Consider the following 25676-nt stretch of genomic DNA (forward strand, 5'->3'; position numbering starts at 1 on the left):
CGTAACCCGTCGATCATTTGTTAATCACAGCAACATTTTCCGCAGGCAAACACGATCTGCCTCAGCTTTGCCTTCCATCTCTGCAGCAGCAGGGACAGTGCTGCTCCTGTGGCCCCTGTTAGCGTGAAGCTGGGCTGCAGGCAGGCAACCACCAGAGCTACAGATAAGAAAACTTGATGGCAGAAAGTGCGATGTCATTTACTTGCACAGACTGCAAATTCCAAATCATCATAGTGACTCCTGCTCCCAGTGACCTTGATGATAAAATTTGCATTTTTAATACTTGCCAAATCATAGTCATCACTTACGGATATGGAGAAAGTGTAGAAGACAGAGCAAGATACAAAGGGTCATCTTAATTTATGGATCAATCATATGTAAGTGTAGCAACTGTGGACAAATTGCTGTTTCGCTTTGACTTAGTCATATCCATATGAAATTACAGTAATTGCTGTGCATATTATCAAATGACTCCAGAAATGTTGCTGGTATTACTTCACTCTTTTCAGGTAATAAAGGTGACATACTCAAGAAAACTTGAGTGTTAACAAAAAAAGCTGGCAGAACAGATGGATACACAGAACAGATGGTTCTTAGGATTTATAAGCATCACACTGAAGATGAGAATGAAAAGTGTATTTACACATTAAAAGACTGAGCTGGCATGAATGATTTCGCCACTGACAACAACTACTTTGGGTGGAGTTCTTAGGAAACCCTTTCGTCAGCCTATCCTTTTTTGAGAATCACATTAATGCTTCACAGCACGGTACCACGTGGAGCTGCTAGGAAGTGAAATGGCACACATAAAAAGCAATTTTGGAAAAGCCGGAGTGTATCTCATCTGCAGCAAAATCCTTGCAGATTCTATTTTGTTTGTATTTAAACATGTTAGCCCACAATTGCTCAGACCCAGAAACACAGAACGGCCGTGCACAACCAGAGCTGTGTATTGCAAGCAGGGATAGCGTGTCACACCTGACTCAGTGCCCAAAGAGACAAAGGAGCCTCCCATGCTTCACGAGCAAAAATTAGTATTTCCTCTTCGGCAGAACGCCACAAATCTAAATCTATCGCGTTTTTTTTCTTAATGTCGGGGGCACCGCTGCTTTCTACAAGCAGGAGAGCTGCGAATTATTAGGCCATTTCTTCACGTCTTGGTAAAGCGCATCCAGACAGTGGGTAAGCAGAACATGAGCCGTAGAGGCACCACGACTTTTCAGAGCTTACCAGGGGCGTCCCGCCCGCTCGCCTTGCCCGGAAGGACGCGGCACAGCCTGCCGACAGAGCGGGAGGAGGCCGGGGCCGGGGGCCGGGGTCCGGAGCCTGCCTCGGGTCGTGGCTGTCGGCGCCGAGCCTGTCGGCCGATCAGGATATGTAAATGAACCGCGTGCTGCCGCCCAATCAGGAAATACGGCGAGGGGAGCGCGGTGGCCCATTGGCGGGCAGCCCATGGCGAGATGGCGTGGTCCCCGCTCCTGATCGAGACTCGAGCTGTGCGGCGTTCGCCGGGCGGTTGCCCCGGCGACGCAGCGAGTGACGCGTCGCGGGCTGGGCGTGCCGGGCCCTCGCCATTGGCTGCGCGATCGGGTGACGGCGGCGCCTGGCGTGTCGCGCCCCGGGTGTCCTTGCTGGGAGAGAAGCGGCCGGCTCACTCCGCGGCGGGGCGAGAAGGAGGAGGGCGTCGCCGGTGTGCGGCGGTGCGGCGCCGGAGCGGTGAGCGGGGGCCGGCGGGGCAGGGGAGGACGGGGCGGGGGGGGCTGTGTTTCGGCCGGGCGCGGTGCGGGCAGCCCGCCGTTTCGGCACGGGTCCTCCGAGGCCGGGGGACGGGCTGCGGCTGCGGGCCCCGAGCGGCTCCTCGGAGACGGGGCGGATAACGGCGGCTCCGTGGTGGAGCGGTGGCCGCCTGGATGGCGGGCAGGGGAGGTGAGAGCCGCTGTCCCGGTGCCGCCTTGACGCCGGAGGGCGCGGGGCGGCGGCAGGCCGCCCGCCGCACCCGCCGTCCGCCCGCGGCCCTGCCCGCGGCCCTGGGCGCGGCGCCGTTGCGCGGCTGTCGCCGGCTGCGCCCGGCAACGCGCGGGGCCTCTGCGGTCGCCGGGAGAAAGTCGGCCTTCCCCGTGCCGGCCGCCGGCGGGCTGCGGGGCGGAGCGGCCCGGGGCGGGCTGGCGGGCCGTGCCCCCCGCTTTCCGCGCGGGGTTTGAGGGGCTGCAGCGATGGGCTTGCGCGAGGCTGGCTTCCCGCTTTAGGAAACAGAAAACGCTGCCTGGCGGTTTGACAGCGTCTGCGTGGTGCCGTGCGCTTTTCAGGTGAGCTCTGCACGGGTTTTCGCTCAGCCGTTTCTGCCACTCGGTTTTCCTTTATGGTGCTGTAGCTGTTGTTGCTGAGTCAGCCGGCAAGAGATGGGAAATTTGTGCTGATCTAATAGCTGGTGTTGCAGGTGATTGCTGTGAGGTTAGTGAGAGGTGTGTGACAAAACTGAGGTATTTAAGCGAATAGTTAAAGGGTTACGTGGCAGGTGAATGCTCTAAAGCATTACATACAGCCAATCTAGTTTGCTTTCTACGTGCCGGTTAAGTTTTTGAAGGGGCTGCAGTTGTTCTGATTTGTATTTTGTTCTGATTCCCGGAAGGGATTGCTTTACTTAAGAGCCTCCTGGAAATTTTTTGATTGAAAACAAAGGCAAGCAGGAAATGGATAGGATTTATAAAGCATCCCTTTTGAACCACCATTTTGAAATTTAACAAAACTATACTAATGGTAAACTTGGGCTTTATATTTAATGTTAGGTCTTGCTAATTTCAAGCTGTGAGTCAATGTAGCTAGCTATACAAATATTTTGAACAGAATTTGAACTACGAGCTGATCATATGCATTGAAAGATTTTTTTACCGTACTCAGTAATGCAGAATCAGTCTTCATCAATGTTTTCTAGAAATGTTAACTGCATAGCAAAAAACCTCATGTACTTCAGGCAGGTTAAATAAACATGAAAGCATCAAAGAATCCTTTTAGGTTAGGAGCTACTACCACTCAGTTAACCCCGAGATCAGCAGTCAGGCATCCTGTGTTTCACAGCAGCAGTTAATTATAAAAGATTGTCTAATAATAGATGTTATGGATAATTATTTTAATAATCAAATTAATGTGGTTTTGCCTAAGTGATTTAAGTGAAGCCATTTTACACTTACAAGTTTTGCTTTGAAATGTGAAGAATAACGTCTGAAGAGAGACTTCTGAAATCTTTCTACCTCTACTAAAAATTTGTAGATTGCCTATATAATAATTCCAACTGTCAGAATTTAGGAGTTGTATTACTAGTTTTATGACTGGTAGGATTCTGTACAGTCATGTAGTGAGTACTAATTCTGATTTTCCTGAAACAGTGTGGTGTTCGAAAGTATTTGTATTTTCATAGGACATTGCTATGCCTTCTCCATTTTTTGTGTTGTGTCAAAATCTTTGGTACCAAGATATTCCTCTGGCTATGTCTTATTTTAGTTTTCCTAATGAAAAGATGCCTTCCATTCTGTGAGGAAAAACTATAGTAACACTTTGGAACAGTTTTGCAAGAACATGAATTTACAAAACAGTATGTAGATTATATTACACAGGGAAAACCAAAGGGTAATGTTGACTTTAAAAGGAGTGGTGTTGTTGCATTGGGTTTTGTGTTTGGGGTTTGTTGGTTGGTTGGTTTCGTTTTCTGTTGTTTTTTTTTTTTTTTTTTTTTTAAAAAAAAAAAGGGGCTTTCTGTCAGGAAATGCAATACTTTGTTTATAAGGAAGGCAGTCCTCTCAATGATTTTCACCATTTGGTTCCATGAGCTACGAAAACCCTGCCACACCTTCACTGTGGAATGATAAAGAAAAATATGATGGTGCTGTTGGTGCTCCTGTGATCGAGATTGGCATTGGTAGGAAACCAAGATGATTCTGGTATCTTCAGGAGCACTAAACACATAGTTTTGCCTTGTCTGCTATTTTCTCTATTGAATAAGAGCTTCATTTTTGATGTCCAAGCAAAAGAAGTAATACTAGAAAGACTGTCTTCCCAGAAGCCTGACGGATGGATTGTTACTTTTAAGGCAACCTGAAGGGATTTTTTTTAATCTACTTTGAAAAGACAGTGTTTAGAGCCCTCAATCCTCTGTGGAAATCTTTACAGTGCTAGGTTTGTCCATGTAAATACTGAATTACAGATTGTCTGTGTTAGCCAGGCTACTATTTAAGCGTCTTTTGATCTTTACGATATAGTTTTATAGTTAACATTCATCACAGAGTTTTATAAACTGTTGATTTTGTGCAATGAGAAAAGCAAAGCGCCAGTACTAATGTTTTTAAGAAAGAATTTTATAGCTTTTTTTTTTTCTATGCTTTAAAACGTAAGTAAACATCCTTGATGAACTTGTCTAAAGGTACAACACAGAGCAAATAGACCAGGATGTGGTTTTTGTAACTGAAGGAAGTACGGAACATCCATGTTCTCGGTTATGTGAAAGAGAGGTATGGGAGTCCTGTTGAGTGTTAGTTATCTGTTGAAAGCAAAAGGAAGGATGAAATACATTAGTAACCTGGTAATTACCTATGCGTAGCAGAGAACTGTCACAGAATACTATATGTGAGAAGGACTCCTGCTTGAGATGAAGAAGGAACTATTTTGAATGTGATTAACTTGAATCACTGAAAAATATTGAGCAGAAAGTAGAGAAGACGCGGTCAGAGGAAGATGATATTGCAATTCCTGCTGCTGAAATTGAGTGTTACCAACAATGATTAGTTGGTCATTTATATAGTTTAAATAAAGTTAATCAATATTTTTGGCAGGAAGAATGAGTAGAAAGAAGTAACAGAATTTAGGAAGTGCTTGCATAGGTAGTCAAAACAAGAAGTTGGAGTCAAAGTCGTATCAAAACTGTGTGACAGAAAGACACTAAGAGATGTTATGAGAGTGGTGGAGGCTTATTAGTAAGACCTTGAAGAAGCAAGGGAGATGTGTGTTAAATAACAAACAAAAAAAATTGAGAAGGCAGGAGCAGATCATATTATATTTCAGAACATTAGAAAGAAATGTGTTTTACATGGAAGGTTGAAAGGGGAAGATTAATTTCCTTCCTCTCTGTTACTTAGCTGGTTGGTTTGTTGGGGTTTTTTTCTGAGGGATGACTTGCAGAAATTTATTTAGAGCTCTTTTTTCCCCTGAGTCTTGTACCTACTTATATGAAATATTCTTTTGTTGCAGGTTCACTAAGTGTAGAAAAAGTCTTAAAAATGTTGTCCAGACTCTTTCGAATGCATGGCCTTTTTGTAGCCTCTCATCCATGGGAAGTCATTGTGGGAACAGTGACTCTCACCATCTGTATGATGTCCATGAAGATGTTCACAGGGAATGATAAGATCTGTGGCTGGAATTATGAGTGCCCCAAACTTGAAGAAGTAAGGATTTAAATTCATGTTATAGTACTTACTGTTAATCAGTAGATGCAGGGTTTTCTGTTGAATAAGATCAGGTTGTGATGTATTAGGAGCAAAGTAGCTATACAGAAACTTCTTTATTACCTTCTTTTCCCATTGTGGATATTAAAGCTGTATGCAAGCAGTGATGTGCTACAGAAGGTTTTAATTAAAATCTGACTTCCCATTGCCCAGTATCTGTTGAAAAAGGATTTTATATTAGTATTATTTGTAATATTTTAATGTTTTAAGACAGACTGGCAATGATACTTATTCTGAAACTTCATTTTTAGTGCCGCTTCACAATGGATTTTTTTTATTGCTGAAACTTAACAATTTAATACTGAATGTAAAAGAACTAAATAATTTTGTATTTCAAACAGGATGTTCTGAGCAGTGACATCATCATCCTGACAATCACACGCTGTATAGCAATCCTTTATATATATTTCCAGTTTCAGAACCTAAGGCAGCTTGGGTCAAAATACATCTTAGGTATGGTATCTCATTTTTGTATTTACTGTATGCATTTTAATTGTTTTTTTAATATAAATTGGTAATAAATATTAGAATTTTAATACTTATGTACAGAACAGTCTTATTTTGTTTGTTAGATAGCAGAATAAATGGTCTGCGTAGATCAAAGTGCCATTTTTTTAAAAAGAGAGATTGTGGAAGATTATATAAACACTGGAAATGTAATTCTTGAAATAAATGTTTATTGTGTGAAACACTTAAAAATTCAGAGCTGTTTAAGTCAGTTTTAATTTTTGCTGATAACGAGTGAGAAGATTTATGGCTTTTACTTCTTAGATTCTTACTTTGAATGCAGTACAAATTTTAGAATTAAGTATTTATATAAAAATAGCATCTACTTCAGTTTGTATCTCAACTGCTGTTAATGCACTCTGAGATGAGAATTGTCATTTGTTTGCTTCAGGATTGATCTAAATGTACAGTTTTTGTTTTTTCCTTTTTTTTTCCCTCCCAATATATATAAACCAAAAATTTGCAAATTTTTTTTTTTTTAAAGGTATTGCTGGCCTCTTCACCATCTTCTCAAGTTTTGTTTTTAGTACAGTGGTAATTCACTTCTTAGATAAAGAACTGACAGGTTTAAAGTAAGTAATGAACTGTTATTCTGGATTTCTTGCTTGAATTTTTTTTTCCTTTACAATAAACCTTGAATTTTAACATATGCCTCTTTTTTTCAGTGAAGCTTTACCATTCTTCCTGCTTCTGATTGATCTGTCAAGAGCAAGTGCATTAGCCAAATTTGCGCTCAGTTCCAACTCACAGGTCAGGGAGGGGTGGTTTTTTTGGTTGGTTGGTTGGTTTTTTGGTCTTGGATTTATTTTTTTTTTATTATTTTTTTTTTTTTTTTTTTTGGAATGGAGCTTTGAGTTTAATGTTCAAAGATTAACATTGTCCCATGGCAGGGGGTTCAAACTAGATGATCTATAAGGTTCCTTGCCAGCCAAACCATTCTATGATTCTGTGAATAATCCAGGTGGAGAGACATACAAGTGAATACCATATTGGTGATATATAAAAAAAGATCAGATTTTATCCAGATTCTGTGTTCTGTTGTCTTCAGTCCAGATCAGTGAATAATAACACTGTAAAATTAGTGTGCATAATCATGTGAGCTAAGTTAATTGTATGTATGAGTACTTTATAGGTTAAGAACTTTAAACCAGCAATGTTTATAGCTCTGTTAAGGAGGTTAGAGTTCCTAGACCAAAGTCTTCCCTAGAAGAGTTATTAATGGAAAAAATTAATTTCTGGGGCTCAGGAACAGTATATAAAGAAAAATCCAATGTTACAATGCTGATGCTGGCAAAAGCATGTTTCTAGACCAAATCTTAGCAGAACAAACATAGCATATGTATAGACAGAAATACTCATGCTCTAATGGAGTTAACACAGCACAACAGGAAGGATTGACAGGACATCTTGCTTGTCATACATTGTAATGTTTTTTCCTAATATTCTAAGTTCCGAAATAAAAGTATATTTAGTGAATTAATTTATACCTACAAAATACCCTACATGGTAACTGAACATACTAATTGTGACAAAAATATTGTATATTATATTTTAACATATTGTATATTAAAGTATATTGCACATTCTCTGCATAAAAAATATTATTATAGTATGTTGTGTATTATTTTATAATAATTGAGAATACAGAATTTTTTATTCATTTCACAGATAAGTTTCCCCTATAGCTTCTCTCCTGCTCCCCCTAAAACCACCACCAACGAAAAAACAGCATCAGACCCTCTAGAGTTTGCCATGCCTAGCTTCTGGAGGAAATCCCTCTCCCTCCAGGGGAAAGTTTTAGTGTCTTTTATGTCCTTTTTTCTGTCAGCTGAGTCTAGACAGAATAAAATAAATAAAAAATAATAAGATTAAAAAATTAATAAAAGTTAGGGTACAGATATGTGTTCACAAGAACTTTTGAAATGCCATGACATAACTGGCTTCTGTTTTATGTCTTAAAGTGTAGAAGTCCCTTTCCTCTGAATGTACTTTAATTAAAGTCTGTGTCCATCAGTGTTGTAGGAGCTTGCAATACTGATGAGCCAAAGGTAGAGAAATTAATCATAATTAAATACACTGTTGTGTAAATAAAGGCTGTCGAAGTGTAATAACTTAGGGGAGATAAAGCAATTAAAGAATGTGTTCTCTCATAATTGTTCATTTTTGATGTGTGTTTTATAAGGCCTTATCACCATACTACTCAATTTACTAATCACGTACTAATCATGTTACGTGTACTCCCTTAATTTGAATTTTGTCTTTATGTTAATGTACAGAAATTTTTCTTTTTAGGATGAAGTAAGAGAGAATATTTCACGTGGAATGGCAATTTTAGGCCCTACATTTACACTGGATGCACTTGTGGAGTGTCTTGTAATCGGTGTTGGTACTATGTCAGGTGAGCGGTACAGTCTAAGAGTCTAAATCTTTCCAGTTAAAAAAGGCTATTTCAAACGTATTGGGATATTGAGAGTTTCAAGTAATAGGTGTTGCCCATGAGATTGGAGTGACTTAATCTGTTTAGTTAGTTATTTATTTACTTTCCTAATTAGCCTATATCACTAGTTTCCTGCAGACATGAATACGCACTTGTTGCAGAGAAGTTTGATATACAGATGACAGCTTTCCTTGAGCGTTGTGCAGTAGAAATGGACTTCTGTGCAGCTACTTTTATAAAATGAAGACCTTCTATCACTCCCATCATTCCTGTTAACATCTTAAAGTAGCTGCTAAAATTTTCTATTGAACATTCTTAAAAATGAGTTACACTTTCATTATATGCACACCTATTCTGTGTTCTTGCAAAAAATGAGTATCTCTAAAAATTGCTCCAGAAGAGGAAAGTCACTCTAGTTCAATTAAAAATAAGCAATCTTTTACTGTTTTTTCCTCATCCCATCTTTTGATCTTTATCAGTTCTGTGTGCAGTAGCAGCTGTCTTTCCTTAAAAGAAAAAAAATTAGATGTAGTAAGTGAAGGATTTTCACGTGTAAAGAACTAATTTCTTTGTAAAATAAATAAAAGTTCCATAGTTAGGACTAAAGTGGGGTTTTGTTTACATATTTGTTTTTGTCTGTTGCTTTTTATGTGGGTTTTTTTTAAACTATTTTGCATACCTTAAAGGCATCTTTCAAAGCACTTGTGCTTGCTTTTCAAATTGTTTTGGACCTTTTCAGGGTATTGTGTATTAATAAGCTGTTTTCCTCTTTACATCTAGGAAGAAAGCCCTCATTTTGGTGTAGCATATAGCTTTTTTTTTTTTTTTTTTTAATGATTTATACTGTTAGCTCTTTTATCTTTACTAAGGCAGTTCTGTAATGCATGTGCAACATGGCCAATTGACTTTTTCTGGATACCAGGAAAGAGTAGGTGGGGTATATACTGTTTCTTATTGCCTGAACACTTTAATTGGCTGTATTTCAGAAGGGATTTCAATGCATAATGCTAGCTAATTGTTCTTTTCTTAGATAAGTGAGGAGTTTCAGGCTTTCATTATGAAGCTTTAAAATCTTGGTGAACTGTAATTATTTGTATTTATTTAGAATTATACTTTAAAGGTTTTCTGTAAATACCATAAATACATACTGTGCTTAGAATAAGATAATACAGAATGACTAGGTCTTAACATGCTTGTTTTTCATTAATCTAGACAGTTCACTGTGTAATCTGCAGTGTCAGTTTAATGGTTTCTTTCTTACTTCTGCAACACTTCTTCAAGTACCTAGAAAGCCCATTGCATATTCAAATGTAAAAAAATTCTTTTTTTGTGTAGGTGTACGACAACTTGAAATTATGTGCTGCTTTGGCTGTATGTCTGTTCTTGCCAACTACTTTGTCTTCATGACCTTCTTTCCAGCTTGTGTCTCCTTGGTATTAGAGGTAAGACCAACTTCAAGACAACATCGAGCTTAGTATTCAGACCCTGTGCTTACTATAGGCTATACATTTCGTCATGGAGTTATATGCCAGCATGTTTGTCTTCTGTGGTGAGGCGACCTTGGCTGGATACCAGGTACCCACCAAAGCAGCTCTATCCATCTCTTCCTCAGCTGGACATGGGAGAGAAAATGCAATGTAAGGCTGGTGAGTTGAGAAAAGGACACCGAGATCACTCACTGATTACTGTCATGGGCAAAACAGACTACACATGGGGAAATTAATTTAATTTATTACCAATCAAACCAGAGTAGGATAATAAGAAAAAACCCCAAATCTTAAAACACCTTCTCCCACTCCTCCTTTCTTCCTGGGCACAACTTCACTCTCCGATTTTCTCTACCTCCTCCCCCCCAGTAGCACAGGAGGACAGGGAATGGGGATTGCGGTCAGTTTGCCACACGTTGTCCCTGCCGCTCTTTCCTCCTCAGGGGGAGGACTCCTCACGCTCTTCCCCTGCTCCAGCGTGGGGTCCCTCCCATGGGAGACAGTTCTCCACAAACTTCTCCAACGTGAGTCCTTCCCATGGGCTGTAGTTCTTCAGGAAGTGCTCCAGCATGGGTCCATTCCACAGGATGGAGTGCTTCAGGAAGAGACTGCTCCAGTGTGGGCTTTCCCACAGGGTCACAGCCTCCTTTGGGCACCCACCTGCTCTGGCATCGGGTCCTCCACGGGCTGCAGGTGGATACCTGCTCCACCGTGGACCTCCATGGGCTGCAGGGGGACAGCCTGCCTCACCATGGTCTTATCCTGGAGCTGGCTGGAACTGGCTCTGTTGGATGTAGGGGAAGCTTCTTGGAGCTTCTCACAGAAGCCACCCCTGTAGCCTTCCTGTTACCAAAACCTTGCCACGCAAACCCAATACCTCTTCCTTTCAAAGTGAACAGAGGGAATGTGCAAAAAGAGTTACAGTGGCTGAGCCTAGTAACAGTAACTTGTTAATGCCACTGTAAATGAATCACACTCAGTATGAGTTCTGATCTAAAGCAAAGTAAATGAATTAGATTGTAAGTCACTGGCTGTCCAGGGTTTTTCACTATTTAAAGTCTTAACGTTGGTTAAACTGTAGACTGTAGGCTCACTTTTTTGGGGGGAATTTCTTAATGATCAAATAAAAATACAGTGTTGAAGCTCACTTGTTGGTTCTTCTAATATATACTAAATAGGACCTATTTTAAATTTTGTTACTTTTGCAGCTTTCTCGAGAGAGTCGTGAAGGGCGCCCTATATGGCAGCTTAGCCATTTTGCTCGTGTTCTGGAAGAAGAAGAAAATAAACCAAATCCTGTAACACAGAGGGTCAAAATGATTATGGTTTGTGGCTCTTTTTCACCTGTGGTTGTGAAATCAGTAAGGTGTCCTGGTGCAATGAATAAAGCTTGTTTTCTAGACAGTTGTATTCTGCATCCCATTAGTCTAGTTTACCGTGGTAATTTTTAATAACATCCCTGTATCTACACCAAAAGTCTTCCTGCATGTGCCATTCCTGTGCCAAACACTCAGGGCTTTCTCATGTGTACTAATTCCCTCCCTGTTACCCCTACAGTACCCTCAGCTTCCTTGGCTTATTACTTGAGCAAGAGGAAGGGTGTGGTGGGACAGGTTCAAGGCTATGAGTGTTAGGGGAGGACAAAAAGGGTGTTGATGAGAGGTGTGGAAAATCGGCCTTTAGCTTTAGACTTGAGGCATGGGAAACAAAAAGAACCCCCAAAACCCAAGCAAACAAAAAAAAGAAAATGTTTAATCTTAGGAGGTTAGATGCCTAGTTACCGTTGAAAAACTAATATTTGTTATGTTGTTTTGTGTTTTTAATACAGTCACTGGGTTTGGTTCTTGTTCACGCCCACAGTCGTTGGATAGCGGAACCAGCTGCTCAAAACAGTACTGTAGAAAATTCAGTGGGATTGGATGAGAATGCACCAAAGAGAATTGAACCTAATGTTTCATTATGGCAATTCTACCTTTCTCGGTAGGCAACTTCACAGAAGAGAAGTGTGTTTCCTTGATTAGGCTGTATTCTCCAGTGCTGCCAAGCTACAGTCCTAGGGTACAACACTTGTAAACTTGAAGAGCTGACCAATGTAGGATTTCTTGGAACCAGAGAAGACATTTCATAAGAAATATTTCAATATTATGCTGTTTGTCCAATCCCCTTGCACTAATCAAGAATCAGGAGCCAGCTGTCCTGTATGCATCAAAACACTACCTTTTCCCAATGGCACTGACACCTTTTAGAGCACACTGGAAAATAAATTTTCTGACTGCACTAGAGTAATTATTTACACAGAGTTTTTGACCATTCACACACAAGTGCAAAAAGTGCAAAAGCCATGTCACTATTGCTTTTTCTTCAGCTCAACTGAAGTTAGTGACACCTGTAGTTCCATATTACTTCTGAAAACTCGAAACTGTCTGGTTTAGGGGTTTTTTTTCCCCCTTTTAGCAGTTCAGCTTGCATCATAGTAGTCATTATTGGTAGAGGATGATAATTCAAACTTTCTACTTTGTTGTTGGGAGATAGGTGTTAAATCAATTTGATGTAGCTGTTAGTGAGTGTTTTACAGTAATTTCTCTTACTGGGACTGCCTTTTAGCCAAGACTTAGTAAATATTTAATGACATCTGAAAATTCTGACATTGATAATAATACAAGGAATGATTTCTCTACCCTAACCTAGCATACTCGAATGTCTTGGTAGAAAGTGTCATTTGAATGGAATTTCTGTAACTGTATAAATTGCAATGAAAGTATTATCCTTTCTAAAGCAAAGGGATGTCAGAATGCTGTTATAAACAACAAATTGTATATACCATGTATTTACTTTTTGATTTATCTGTTTTAGAATGGCCAGTATGGATATTGAACAAGTAATCACTCTTGGATTAGCCCTTCTCCTTGCTGTCAAATATATTTTCTTTGAGCAAGCAGAGACTGAATCCACACTGTCACTGAAGAATCCCATAACATCTCCAGTAATGGTCCAGAAAAAGGTCACTGAGAATTGTTGCAGGAAGCAATCTGGACTTGTGAAAAACAATCAGAAATCTAACGCAGTAGAAGAAGCTGTAGTTCCCAAAGATGGAAAGGGTAATTTTTAGCATTTTAAACTCTAAACTTATTCCTGAATATTTGGAACAAAGTGAAATCTGTGTTTAGTGTGTTGTATTTGGAATCAAAACTTAAGAATTTTGTAAAACAAAATTCACTTTAATTTTCTTTATACAGCCGAAGTCATAAAACCTTTATTAGCAGAGACATCAACCAAGGCTACATTTGTAGTTGGCAGTTGCAACCCTGTGGAAACTTCTTCATTTCTTAATGGAAGAGTGGAAGAAATTGAGATACTTAATGAACCACGTTCTATTGAGGAATGTGTTCGTATACTTGGAAATGCAGAGGTATGGAAAAATACCTTGGGGGGTGGGTTGTTAACCTCTACTGCAACATCTGATTTAAGAATCCTTACAGTTCATTTTCCAACCTTTAAATGATCCTACTGATTGTAATGTCATTCTTCAGAAAATTATATGGCTTTAATAACTTGGGTGGTGGGTCACAACTAAAACAAAATCCTTTCGTACGTCATTTCTCCTCCAGTCAGTCAGGGCTGGGTGGCAGGAGGAAGCAGCTTCATCATTCATAACATACCAAGTCATTGAAGCTTCATCATATACATGTATAAGTGGGTGTCTGAGTAAAAAGGTTTTGATCATATCCTGGCCTACTATAAAACTTGACATTGGCAGTTGGTTCCTTTAGATGTACTCTGATAATGTCAAAGTAAATTTGTTACTCTTTTTAATTTGGAAACATTTAAAAGGATTTTCACCAAGAGAATATATACTTTCTCTCCCTACCCTTTACATTTTCAGAAAGGAGCAAAATTCCTTACTGATGCTGAGGTTATCAGCTTAGTTAATGCTAAGCACATTCCTGCATACAAACTGGAAACCCTGATGGAAACTCAAGAGCGAGGTGTGTCCATTCGCAGACAGATGTTATCTAAGAAACTCCCTGAACCTTCATCTTTGCAATATCTTCCTTATAGGAATTATAATTATTCCTTGGTAAGTAAAAGGCAGACAAGCAAAACCACTTCCCAAATACGTGAAACACATGCTTGAAGTGATGTATATGAATTAACAATGAGCTTGGTCAAAACTGATGTAGAAGGAGGAAAAAAAAGATAAACAGAAGGCACTACCTTTTATTGCTCTTGATGTTTTTAAACCTAGGGAGGTGGGTAAGTTTTTTAGCTTACCCAAAAAATATTTCCTAATAAAGTATGCAGCTGCCTTATCTCAGAAGTGCAGAATTCTACTAATACTGAGTCTGAGTTCAGCTGAATGATAATGTTACCTTGACCTCAAGTTAAAATGGAAGTTTATTTAAAAATCATTTAACAGTATTAGGGTTTTTTTAATAAGTGTTTAAGACTTACTAAGTTTCAATATGTCTGCCAAATACTAGACTTAAACAGTATTAGCTGTTGATTGCTATAGCTCTTAACTTTTTGAGGTGGGAGTTAGTTGCTTTATGGGTAGGGTTGTGGGGTTTTTGCTAAGATAACTTATTGTAGTCAAAGGCACAGTATGTAACATGCTGTACCATACCACTGTAGTGTAACCTTAATGATACCTTTTGTATTATTTCTGTAAGGTCATGGGAGCTTGCTGTGAAAATGTGATTGGATACATGCCTATTCCTGTAGGCGTAGCAGGACCACTATTTTTGGATAACAAAGAGTTTCAGGTGCCAATGGCAACAACAGAAGGATGTCTTGTAGCAAGCACAAACAGAGGATGTAGAGCAATATGTGTGAGTATTGTTTGACTAGCTTGAAAAAGTTTCTATGTTATAAAACATATTTGGGCTGATAAACGCATGGTTTTGACTTCCTAGAAACTAACGTTCACTTTCAGTAATCATCACGTTATCTCCCTTCTGCTTTGGGTTTTTAGCTTGGTGGAGGAGCAAATAGCCGCATTCTGGCAGATGGGATGACTCGAGGACCTGTTGTAAGGCTGCCTACTGCTTGCCAGGCTGCAGAAGTGAAAGTTTGGCTTGAAAGCCCTGAAGGCTTTAAAATAATGAAGGAAGCTTTTGACAGCACAAGTCGGTTAGTACAATGGCTATTCCAGCCTTATTTCCTGACATAAGACTTCTATGGGTGATAGAAAAGTCCTAAGTGTTTGGGGGTTGTTTTTCTGGGTTTTGTTGGGGTTTTTTTCATACTGCAATACAGGAAATTACATACACGTTTTGGCTATTCCACGCAGTGTGAATCTAAGAGAACAAAAGTCATCTTGGCTATGTACCAAGGCTAGAAATAAACATTTTCCAATGATAAGTGGTAAACAATTGTATCTCAGCAACAAATACATTTGCATTGCGTAATACTTAATACGTTATTTATTTTGTCTAAGCATTTAAAAATAAACATAAAAGCTTATTTGGATTTTTAGTATTTACCATGCAAAAAGTAATTCAAAGTTTGGAATCTAGCCTTTCAGATGATATTACTAATGTTAGTAATTAATTTTTGAGCTTCCAGAGAATACAGGATAAACTAATGCTAGAACTGAAATGCTAAAAAATTTAAAACATCATTAAGTCTATTTAAAAAATGTGAAACAGTATTAAGTCTATTTCAAGCCTAGAGTTTTTTCTAAGACTTATGATTACCTGCATTCTTTAGGAAGATTCAGAGAGAGATTTCCTTATCAGTTTTGTTTCTTGGCAATCTTACAAGTGTCAGCCAAGGACATATGTGTATTTTGGCCAGAATCAACTCATGCTGCTGTTTTAAATGCAGTATTTCCTGGTTTTTGTTTGACTCGTGGAGCTTGCACTGCTGTTGAATACACCATGGGTTTTGCCTTGCTGTAAAACTGACAAGAATTTCCAAAGGCCTCATTTTTAGTTTATACCTGGTAGTCAGATGTTTTAAGGAATACAAATTAATTAAATTTATGTTAGCACTTCAGGATATTTTATATCACGTAGTCCAGGGATAGAAAATGTAAAAAGGCAGTGAATACTTTTACAATTAACATTTTGAAAGTATATACTCAAGAGAACTATGTGCGTGGTAGCTGAAGATTTTTTTAATGCACTGAGGGAGGAGGAACACAGTGTAGTTAACAGCACTATCTGCATTGATTTACTGTCGTTTTGCCACTTAAAACTAATTTAATCTTTTGCCTTGAGAATTGTAAGTAAGAGTTAAATTTTCTTGCAGGTTTGCCCGCCTACAAAAACTTCTCATCAGTTTGGCTGGTCGTAACCTTTATATCCGTTTTCAGTCTGGAACAGGGGATGCAATGGGAATGAATATGATTTCAAAAGTAAGGATCAGTCCCCTTAAATCTTTTTAATAAATGTGTTTTTCTTTTAAAAATAAATAAATTGTAGCCTCTCATTGTGTGCCTACCTGACATGTGAAGACAGAAAGATAAGACATCGTGCTGTTTGCAGTGCTATAAAATAATAAGTGTTTGACCTTGTCAATTGTAAACAAGCCTAGGATGAGAAAAATGAAAGAAAAAATTAACTCTGGGTTTGGGTTTTTTTTTATTATTATTGTTTAAAGAAAGTATTCTTGATAATGTGGAAGTTAAGCTGGTTGCTATGTTGCTTTGGGCCAAAGATTTTTATCCAGCAGTAATTAACCTGTTAGTGTGTTTATCACTTCCTTGTAAATAAAGGATTAGGAATCTGGTGAATGGCAACAGAGGGGTGTTCTCTAGGTTTGGTTGGTTGGTTTTGCTTTTATGCAAATGTGGAAGAACCTGAGACATGACCCATAGACTGGGGGGATGCCTTGTGTTGTTTGAGATTAATACTGATTGCCTGCTCTACATAAAGTTTAATTCTACCAGAACCACTGCGTAAATGGGTCTTGTCATAGACAGGTATTACATATAGCAGAGCTTTTGTCTTATTTCCTAGTGTAGAGAAGATCTTTCCACTACATCCAAAATGAATTAATTTCATGCCTGTAGTGTTTGATTTGGTTCACATTGTATCTTCAGTATGGTAACCATATACCCATGCACCTAGAATGTATCCAGAAGGTCCCTATTTGCAGGGAAGAATCAATTACTGCCCATATAATTTCCAAAGTGATTAGAAAAAGGTAGTGATAATTGGGTTTTCTTCTCCTGTTCCAGGTTCCTTCCTGAAATGATGTTCTTTTCTTCAGCTGTAACTGATGATCTGATGAGACATAATCTATCTTGCTGTTCCACTGTCCTTGACTAGCTTGTTTTGCTAGTGATAACCATAATGATATACTAGCTTTTATCTGTTCCTCTTCTAACAGGGTACTGAAAAAGCACTGGCAAGGTTGAATGAAGAGTTTCCTAATCTCCAGGTTATAGCTATTAGTGGTAATTATTGTACAGACAAAAAACCTGCTGCTATAAACTGGATAGAAGGAAGAGGGAGGTCTGTTGTCTGTGAAGCAGTCATTCCAGCCAAGGTTGTTAGAGAAGTAAGTGTCTGCTTTCTTTTACTTGTTTATAAAAATGCATACATTTTACAAAACTGATACCTATCTTACATCATAAATATTAACTTCAAGTTGTTTTCCAGCTAAGGATACTTCCTACATGTATTTTCAAATACTGCTGTAGGATAAGCCATTTTTCCTGAGACAGTAGATATTTCTTCCTTTCATTGTCTCTTCTGACATAATGTGCATGTATTTAATGATGCATATCTAGTTGAAGGCATTGGGATTTTCACGTCTTAGCTTTGAAAAATTATGCCACAGTTTGACAGATTTTTACATGTGTTTTTCCTGTGATTAAACCCAGTCATTTTTCATCATTTCCACGCATTTGTTGTCTCTTGCACAAACCAGGTATTCTCTTCAAAGTTTATATGCCTCCTACTACAATGAAAACAGATAATCAGCTACTTCACTTAGTTCCAAATCTGCCTTAGCGTCATGCATGATGGAGTGTAATCTTTATAAGCAGTGCCAGTCCTAGCCCCTGGCAAACTTGTCCTATGTAGTAAGACCTATCTTAAATTCTCTTATTTGACCTCAGAACGCTGGCTGTGTGTGTCAGACCAAATCCGTTGTGTGTTACCTGGTCACCCCCACTGGCCATGAGAGACAACACCCAGGGAGGAGTTTAGTATACCATACTCAGCATAGTCTTCCATCAACTTGTTCCAAGATTTTCTGAATTGGTGCTTTTGTATTTGATGGATTTATTTGTTTGTTTGTTTTTCCCCCAGTAATTTGTCCAGTCCCTTTTGTGAAACTATGTAAACTTTTAGCACTAGTATTCCAGGCAGAATTCCACAGTGTAGCTACACCTTCTGTGAGAACTACCTCCTCCTTCTTGTTGATTCCAGTTGATGATGCCCTAGTTTTATACTGGAAGAGATACTTAAGACTTTTTCTTCACTCTACCACTCAACATTTTTTAGCTCTTAACGCAGCCTTTCCACCTTCCCAGCTATTCTCATGTTCAGACTGAAAAGTCCTAGTTTCTCTGTGAGGAATGAGCAAAAAGACTATGCTAGCATGTCTTTGAACATCCTTATCTCTAGATCTTCAGTTTTAAAGTTATGGGTATGGAGGTGGACACAGTATTCAAAGTGTGTGTCCAGGCTGGATTTATACGTGGACAAAATTTATGTCTTTTGAGTTTGCTTCCTAGTAGCTTCCTAATTTTCAAATTGTTGGCATTTTTACAGCTGATTCAGTGGCAATATCTGTTATAACCCCAAGATTTCATTCCAGAGTAGTAATGGGGAGCCAGTCCTTTGGTAATGGGCATGGATAGTTTTTAGGTAAATTTGGGTTGGTTTTCCCCAACCCCCAACCATGTACATCACTACATTTACTTACTTACACTGAACTCTAATACTGAAACTTAATATTTTTGTCAGTGTTGTAGACTTTTTGTGTGTCTCTGTCATCAGTTGCTATTCCTGCTACATTGGAATATCTTCGATTTTCCTCACAGCACTCTTTGTTCTCTTTGATTATTTTTATACTAAATTCAGTGTAAATCTCTTACCTGAAGGTTTCAAAATACAGTCAGTATTGTATAAATATGCCACTTTATTTGATACTAGTGTGTACAGTGTTTATTTACCAATGTAGCACAGTGGGTTTTTGTTTGAACTCTTCAGTTTAGCTCTGTATTCTTAGGCAGAGCAAAATTGGGGAGAGTTTAGCATCTGGAGCAATTTGGGATGAATGTTGCTGTCATGTCAAGGTGAATTAATGGGATATTTCTGCCATGTTGGTTTTGTTTGTTTCTTTCTGAAGATAAATGAGAATTTGAAATAGACAAGGTAGCTGGTGAGCTTTTCTTAAAGGCCTATGCCAGTCCAAACTGCTTGCACTGACTTCTCCATTGTTACTTGCACAATGCAGCCTGCATTTGAAAGGGCTCCTTTTGAACAAAAATAGAAGTAGGTATCTAGGACAAAATTGAGTCAAATTCTGTATGGAAGCAAACAAAGGGTAAGGGCTTATTAACCATAAGTAGAGTATTTCTACTCCTGCCTAAGGAATGGTGTAGTAAAAGTGTATTACTTTGTCTAGGTATTGAAGACAACTACAGAAGATATAGTTGAAGTCAATATAAACAAAAATTTAGTGGGTTCTGCGATGGCTGGTAGCATAGGTGGCTACAATGCACATGCAGCAAACATCGTGACAGCTATCTACATTGCCTGTGGTCAGGTAGGTTTGTTTTACACCAAATCAGGTTTTCTTTAGCTCAGTAATTTTTAACCAAACACTTAGTTGAGTGTTTTGGTTTTGTTTTGTTTCTCCCTCCTGATCTGAAGGATGCTGCGCAGAATGTGGGCAGCTCCAATTGCATCACTTTGATGGAGCGAACTGGTTCCACCAACGAAGACCTGTACATCAGCTGCACAATGCCTTCTATAGAAATAGGAACTGTTGGCGGTGGCACCAACTTGCTCCCACAGCAGGCCTGTTTGCAGGTATAAATCAGGAAGTTTAAACCAACTTAATTTCTTAAATCAAATCTTGCTTTCATGTTGTGTATATTGTGTTCGAGTAATGTGGGAATGGGGCCTCTTGAAACTTGGTGGATTTTACATGAAAATTTTAGAATTACCTAGTGCATTGTTTTCATGTATCTAGTTTATAAAGCTGAAGATGTTTAATATTAAAGAGACTTAAAGCTACTTGATTGGATGTAATTTGGAAAGACTTACTTTAATACTAAATTTGGCATAAATTTACTTAGATTTCATAGCATAATATTGCATAATTTTCTCTCCAGATGTTAGGGGTTCAAGGTGCAAGCCAAGATAACCCTGGTGAAAATGCCCGTCAGCTTGCTAAAATTGTTTGTGCTACAGTGATGGCAGGGGAATTATCACTAATGGCAGCACTTGCAGCTGGGCATCTAGTCAAAAGCCACATGATCCACAACAGGTCAGAAAAGGAAAAATTCTTGTCTTTCTCTGCTGTTTTGGTACCTGAGATTCAGTAATAATTACATGAGTAATTGCAACATATAAGTGTAACATTTTAACTATCTAATGTATTTATCTTCCTTGTTTTATTAGGTCAAAAATAAACCTACAAGATCTTCAAGGAACCTGTGCTAAGAAGGTGGCCTGAATACTAAAATGGCTTTGAAATGAAGAATTGTTCTAGCAACTGACCAGGTGCACAGGGGAAAAAAAAACCAGAATCTGTGAAGTTTGGAATGAAAATCACCTTCAACTCAATGATGTCTGTATAAGATAAACTGAGAGATCAACAGACTTCTGTGAGACTACTTACGCCTTTGACCTTCTTCAGTGGTTAGAGATGACTTCATGAAAGAAGTCCTGTCAGATGTCTTGAACATGGCTTTGGAATTCTTACTCTTACACATCATTTTCTAAAGGGTCAGTCTTATGTTTTTACAGGTTGAGATTATTTTGATTAGTAAGCTCCTGGTAACTACAAAGCTGAAAAATTATGTAATGTACTTTGTACATTTTAAAAAAAACCACACACACACAAAAAAAAAACCCAACAACAAAAAAAGTTGGTGTACACTTGGGTTGGATGTACTAGTCCTTGCCATCTTTATTTTACGGTTAGACAAGCATGTTTTTTAAAGTGATGGCAAGCCTAATCACTTTCCAGGAACTCCCAATTTTAATTTTGTTCACACATAAACCTTAGGTCTTAGGCTATAATAGGCTATAAGACAATTTTACTGAATCATATTCGTTTTACAGAAACCTCTGTCTGTATATAGTACATAATTTGCAGCTGCCTCAGCTAAGCAGCATTCAATGTTTTAACGCCACAATTTACATTATTCCTTACCAGAAGACTTGTGACCTATACAGTTCTGAACTGTTAAATATAGTCTGTACTGATCAACTGTTTTGTGATTATTTTTTTTCAGGTAGAAAAAACAGATGTTGAAACTGGTAACTCAAAACCAGTTATGTGTCAGACAGGTATTTAAGCAAATGCAGTTTCTCAAACTTTTTTTGTTAGGAGTGCATTCAAACAACAGGAGTCAAGAACAGATGTTTACACTTTTTTTAAAAGAAGTCTCTTAAGATACAGTGTGTTTGTGTATTTCTAATTATTACTTTAAGTGTGTTACACTTATTGCCCAGGAATAGTTGTGTATCCAGTGCTTAAGCTGAGATAAAATTTTCATTTTACCAGATCATTATCACACTGTCCTTTATCACTAGAGGGTTTTATGTTTTAATTCCTTTTAGACTTTTCTTTTTGAGGGGGGGTATTTATTTTAAGAAGAAATCTTATCCTTTTTCAATGAAAAGTACTAATTAAGGGAATTCAGTGAAATGACATGTTAATACAACAAGCAGTTTTTGTATTAAAATACTGTACTTGGACCAGTGAAGCAGTCTCAGGTGTTCTTAATGTAATACAGAAAACCCAGGTGTATTCTGGTTTGATTCATCTATAGGAATATTGCTAAGCTGCCCTGCCTAGTTAATCATAGGAGGAAAATTGTTAATATGCTTGATGATGTTTTTTGGGTTCTGGGGGGTTTTTTTTGGTTGGTTTGGGGTGGGGTGTGGGGGGTGAATCAGTGGATTGGACTGGGTTTCTTGCAGGAATGTAGTGGCATTCCTGAAGGGGTGACTGGCAGAGGTGCTCTTCTAATGTGCAAATTTGAGATAAATCATGGTGGGTTGTTTTGTAGTACTTCAACACATTAATATCATTGTAATGAGCTCATAAAGCTAATGTGCAAGCATGAAGACATACTACATGCTAGATGTGTTATGATAGCAGGTAAATATCACGAATGTTTATCTTCCTGCAGTATTGTTGCTAATAGCTACCATTTTATTTAAGAAAAGTTGCAACTACTTTGTTTCTATGTTCATTCAGTGGTCTTATTTAAAGTAACACTGTTCTGGCAATAAATGATGGTTCAGTGTTCAATTTGGTGGATTTAACTGACATTCTGTGTTGCAGAATTAACATTTTGTATCATTACTAAACTGTGTACATTTTGGTACAGAACTACTTTTTCAGTTTCAGTAAAACAATGGAAAACCATATTGGCTTAATTGTGATATTTTAAGCTTACTTCATGACTGAGTGACGTATCCTAGTAGACAATGTAAAATAAGAGGGTTAAGGAGAATAGGACTGGCATACAGTACCAAACACAGTGGGGCTACGACACCAGAACTTCTCACCTTGTTTGCAGAAGCCTGTACTCATTTATTCTTCTCAAAGCTGAATTACGCAGTTTTCCCAAGCGGAACTAATTCACTGCAGCGTTATTGATACCTTCTATTGGGGCCTGTTTTCCCACTTTTCCTCACCTGTAGTTCAACTCCCATGCTTGATCTTGGTGATGTCCATCAGTCTATAATAGGACGTATAAGGCAGTCTTCACACATTCTTTTTCAGTCTCCTGGGCGCTACAGGTTTTATACCAGAAGCAGAGGTTGCCATTTCAAATGTGTTAGAAAGTTTAGGGAACTGAAGCACTCTTGTTTCCCTGCATACAGGGAATACTACCGTGGAGTATTACAATGCCATTGCAAAATTTGTGTAGCAAGATTGTTTCACTACAAGAAACAAAGAGTCCTGCACTGTGTGTTTTGCATCCTTGACAAAACCAACCCAGCTGTCTGGAATCGTGTTTCTAGAGCTGCTGTGACATAAATGCTACACTATTACAATTGATAACCGTTTTCCAAATATTTTAAAACCCTAGAAAAAAAAACAGTAAAAATAGTGTATTTGACTCTGGTAAATAGTTTCCTTTTCACCTAGACTACCTCCTTTCTTATCTGCGTCCTGAATCTACTTGACTCCCTCAACACACCAGTCCACTTCCTGCTGTCTGACGTGAAAGTTTCAGAGCTGTGAGGCTTGGAAGCTCTGCAGCTCCAGCTGTCTCTACATGATTGTCCGCTTCAATATCTCTTGGCCAGCATAAGACCTTATCAGTGAAGTGTGCCTTACCTGATGTTCCTTACAGGAGGAACAGCTTCTGCTCACACAGTGCAGGGATGCAAACCACATTCATGCTGAATGTAGCTATAATACCAGAAGCCTGCAACTGATGCTGCCGTGGTGATGGGACGGGGGTGTGCCAGCAAGGACCCTTGCACAGGTGCTGCTGAAAAGGCACACGGTTTCCCAGAAAAGAGCACGGCTGAGGGCCCGCTTGCTTTCTTGGAGGAGCGTTTGAGTGTATCCGAGCTCTGGGAACAGCACAGCAGTGTTTGGACGATTTGCATCCTTGGCGTGAACCCTGCTTGTAGGGTGAATACAGCTCTGAGAAAAGCTGTGGTCGATGGTCTGTCCTCCCACTCTTTTCAGCTGCCTTTTGGGGTGGAGTAAGAGCTCTTACTAGTCACAGTGCCTTTAAGATAAGTTATCATCTCCATCTCTTTTGGGACATTGGTTGCTATTTTTGAGGTTGTGTCCTTTTCCCTCTCTCCCTTTGGCTTTGTTTAGGGAAAGTTTACACTGCACGATGACACCTGCTGAAGGGAGGAGATGATAGCTTGTGCTTCAGGCAGTGTCTTTGTTACAACAACAGTTCCTCTGCTCCACAGATCCTCTCTGTTGTCTTGGCAGCAGCCCGTATTCCTGACAGAGGCATCTTGCCTTACACGCAAGGCAATTACAGCATGGTGTGTATCCAGTGAAACTCCTAGCACTGAGAAGTCTGTACCTCGTCTACCTGCCTAGAGATTACTGCTGGCCCCAGGCTCACCTTGCTGTACCAGCCTCTGGGAGGAGGCCTGCCTGTGAAGCTAACCTTATCTCTACAGCGCTCTAGGATTCTTGCAGTCTACTACACAATGCAAAATTAGCTAGTGTCCCATCTTCACCCCTGGTTTATGTTCAGTCCACTTCTTAATATACCCAGGGGGACACTAGGGGTTTTAGCCCCAGATTTCACAGATTCTTCCCAATTAGAGAACACCCAGCAGCATTCCAGCTAGGACTCAGGCTATCTAGAAAAACATGGTGGGTTGACCTTGCTGCTTGCTCACTCCCACCCCAGCAGGATGGGGGAGAAAATGGGAAGGGTAAAAGCAAGAAAACTCATGGATCAACATAAGGACTGTTTAATAGGTAAAATGAAGCTGCCCTTGCAAAGCCAAAATAAGGAATTTATTCACTACTTCCCATCGGTAGGCAAAGCCTCAGCACATTAAAGTTACGTGGGAAGACAAACGCCGTACCCACAAATGTCCCCCCTTTCTCATTCTTTCCCTGAGCATGATGTCACATGGTATGGAATATCCCTTTTGGTCAGTCAGGGTCAGCTGTCCCGGCTGTGTCCCCTCCCAACTTCTTACCCACTCCCAGCTGCGGGGGTCGCAGTGGAGAAAGAAGCACAAAAAGAAAACCTTGATGCTGGCAAACCCAGCTCAGCAATACCCAAAACACCGGTATGTTATCCATGCTGTTAGTCATGAATCTAAAACACAGCCCCATACAGGCTGCTATGAAGACAATTAATTCCATCCCAGGGAGAGCCTGTACAAAAAAGAAAATCTAGATCTTGGCACCACTGTCTGCTGAGGTCCACAACAGCCAAGACCAGCTCTTAGAATCACAGAAGGGTTGGGGTTGGAAAGGACCTTTAAAGGTCATCTAGTCCAACCCCCCTGCCATGGGCAGGGACACCTTCCACTAGAGCAGGTTGCTCAAAGCCCCATCCAACCTGGCCTTGAACACTTCCAGAGAGGGGGCATCCACAACCTCTCTGTGTTGGCAGGAACAGGACAACCTACCTTACCTGTTCCACTGTCTCAGCACCCTCATTGTAAAGAATTGCTTCCTTACCTACTTTATTCTTCTAGAGATTTGTACAAGGTCTGTCCATTTTCATGAGCTAGAACACCAGGATGAAAAAACAGTGCCATAAAAATTATGCCAATGACCATTGTCTCCTAGGACCACTGGGTGAAAGACTGGACTTAGGCAAGTCTATCAAGCTGTCGTGGTTTAAGCTCCACTGCTAACAAAGCACCACGAAGCTGCTCACTCACTCCTCCCCACCCTTTCTCCGGCCCCAGCGGGATGAGGAGGAGAGAATATAAAGAAAAGCTCGTGGGTCGAGACAAGGACAGGGAAGGATCACTCACCATTTATGGTCACAGGCAAAAGACAGACTCAACTTGGGGAAAAAAAATCAATTTAATTTTCTAGCAATCAAATCAAAACAAGGATAATGAGAAGTAAAACCAAGTCTTAAAAACACCTTCC

The 25676-nt window shown here is 39.5% G+C and overlaps 1 protein-coding gene across 2 annotated transcripts; it reads left to right on the forward strand.

Annotated features, from left to right (window-relative positions):
* The first annotated feature begins 1615 nt into the window (after nucleotides 1-1615).
* On the forward strand, nucleotides 1616-22490 carry HMGCR (3-hydroxy-3-methylglutaryl-CoA reductase). 2 transcript variants are annotated; one of them, XR_007505020.1, is made up of 21 exons: nucleotides 1624-1716; nucleotides 5239-5432; nucleotides 5834-5945; nucleotides 6484-6571; nucleotides 6665-6749; nucleotides 8292-8397; nucleotides 9772-9878; nucleotides 11132-11248; nucleotides 11752-11903; nucleotides 12777-13021; nucleotides 13160-13332; nucleotides 13807-14001; nucleotides 14594-14752; nucleotides 14896-15053; nucleotides 16176-16281; nucleotides 17259-17429; nucleotides 19509-19649; nucleotides 19757-19915; nucleotides 20221-20375; nucleotides 20510-20836; nucleotides 21349-22490. XR_007505020.1 is itself a non-coding variant. In XM_049794559.1 (20 exons), the coding sequence occupies exons 2-20, from the start codon at nucleotides 5268-5270 to the stop codon at nucleotides 20562-20564; spliced, it is 2649 nt and encodes an 882-aa protein (XP_049650516.1). In that variant the 5' UTR covers nucleotides 1616-1716; nucleotides 5239-5267; the 3' UTR covers nucleotides 20565-22490. The 2 variants fall into 2 exon arrangements, 1 of the variants encoding a protein (XP_049650516.1); XM_049794559.1 differs by having other exon boundaries at nucleotides 1616-1716; nucleotides 20510-22490.
* Nucleotides 22491-25676: the final 3186 nt, after the last annotated feature.

Source organism: Accipiter gentilis, chromosome Z (genome assembly GCF_929443795.1).
Source record: "Accipiter gentilis chromosome Z, bAccGen1.1, whole genome shotgun sequence".
NCBI lineage: Eukaryota > Metazoa > Chordata > Aves > Accipitriformes > Accipitridae > Astur > Astur gentilis.

Coding starts and splice junctions, on each gene's coding strand:
- HMGCR (XM_049794559.1), top strand. CDS start 5,268: ATGTTGTCCAGACTCTTTCGAATGCATGGCCTTTTTGTAGCCTCTCAT. Junction 17,430..19,508: donor CAGCCAAGGTTGTTAGAGAA/GTAAGTGTCTGC, acceptor TACTTTGTCTAG/GTATTGAAGACAACTACAGA. Junction 19,650..19,756: donor TCTACATTGCCTGTGGTCAG/GTAGGTTTGTTT, acceptor CCTGATCTGAAG/GATGCTGCGCAGAATGTGGG.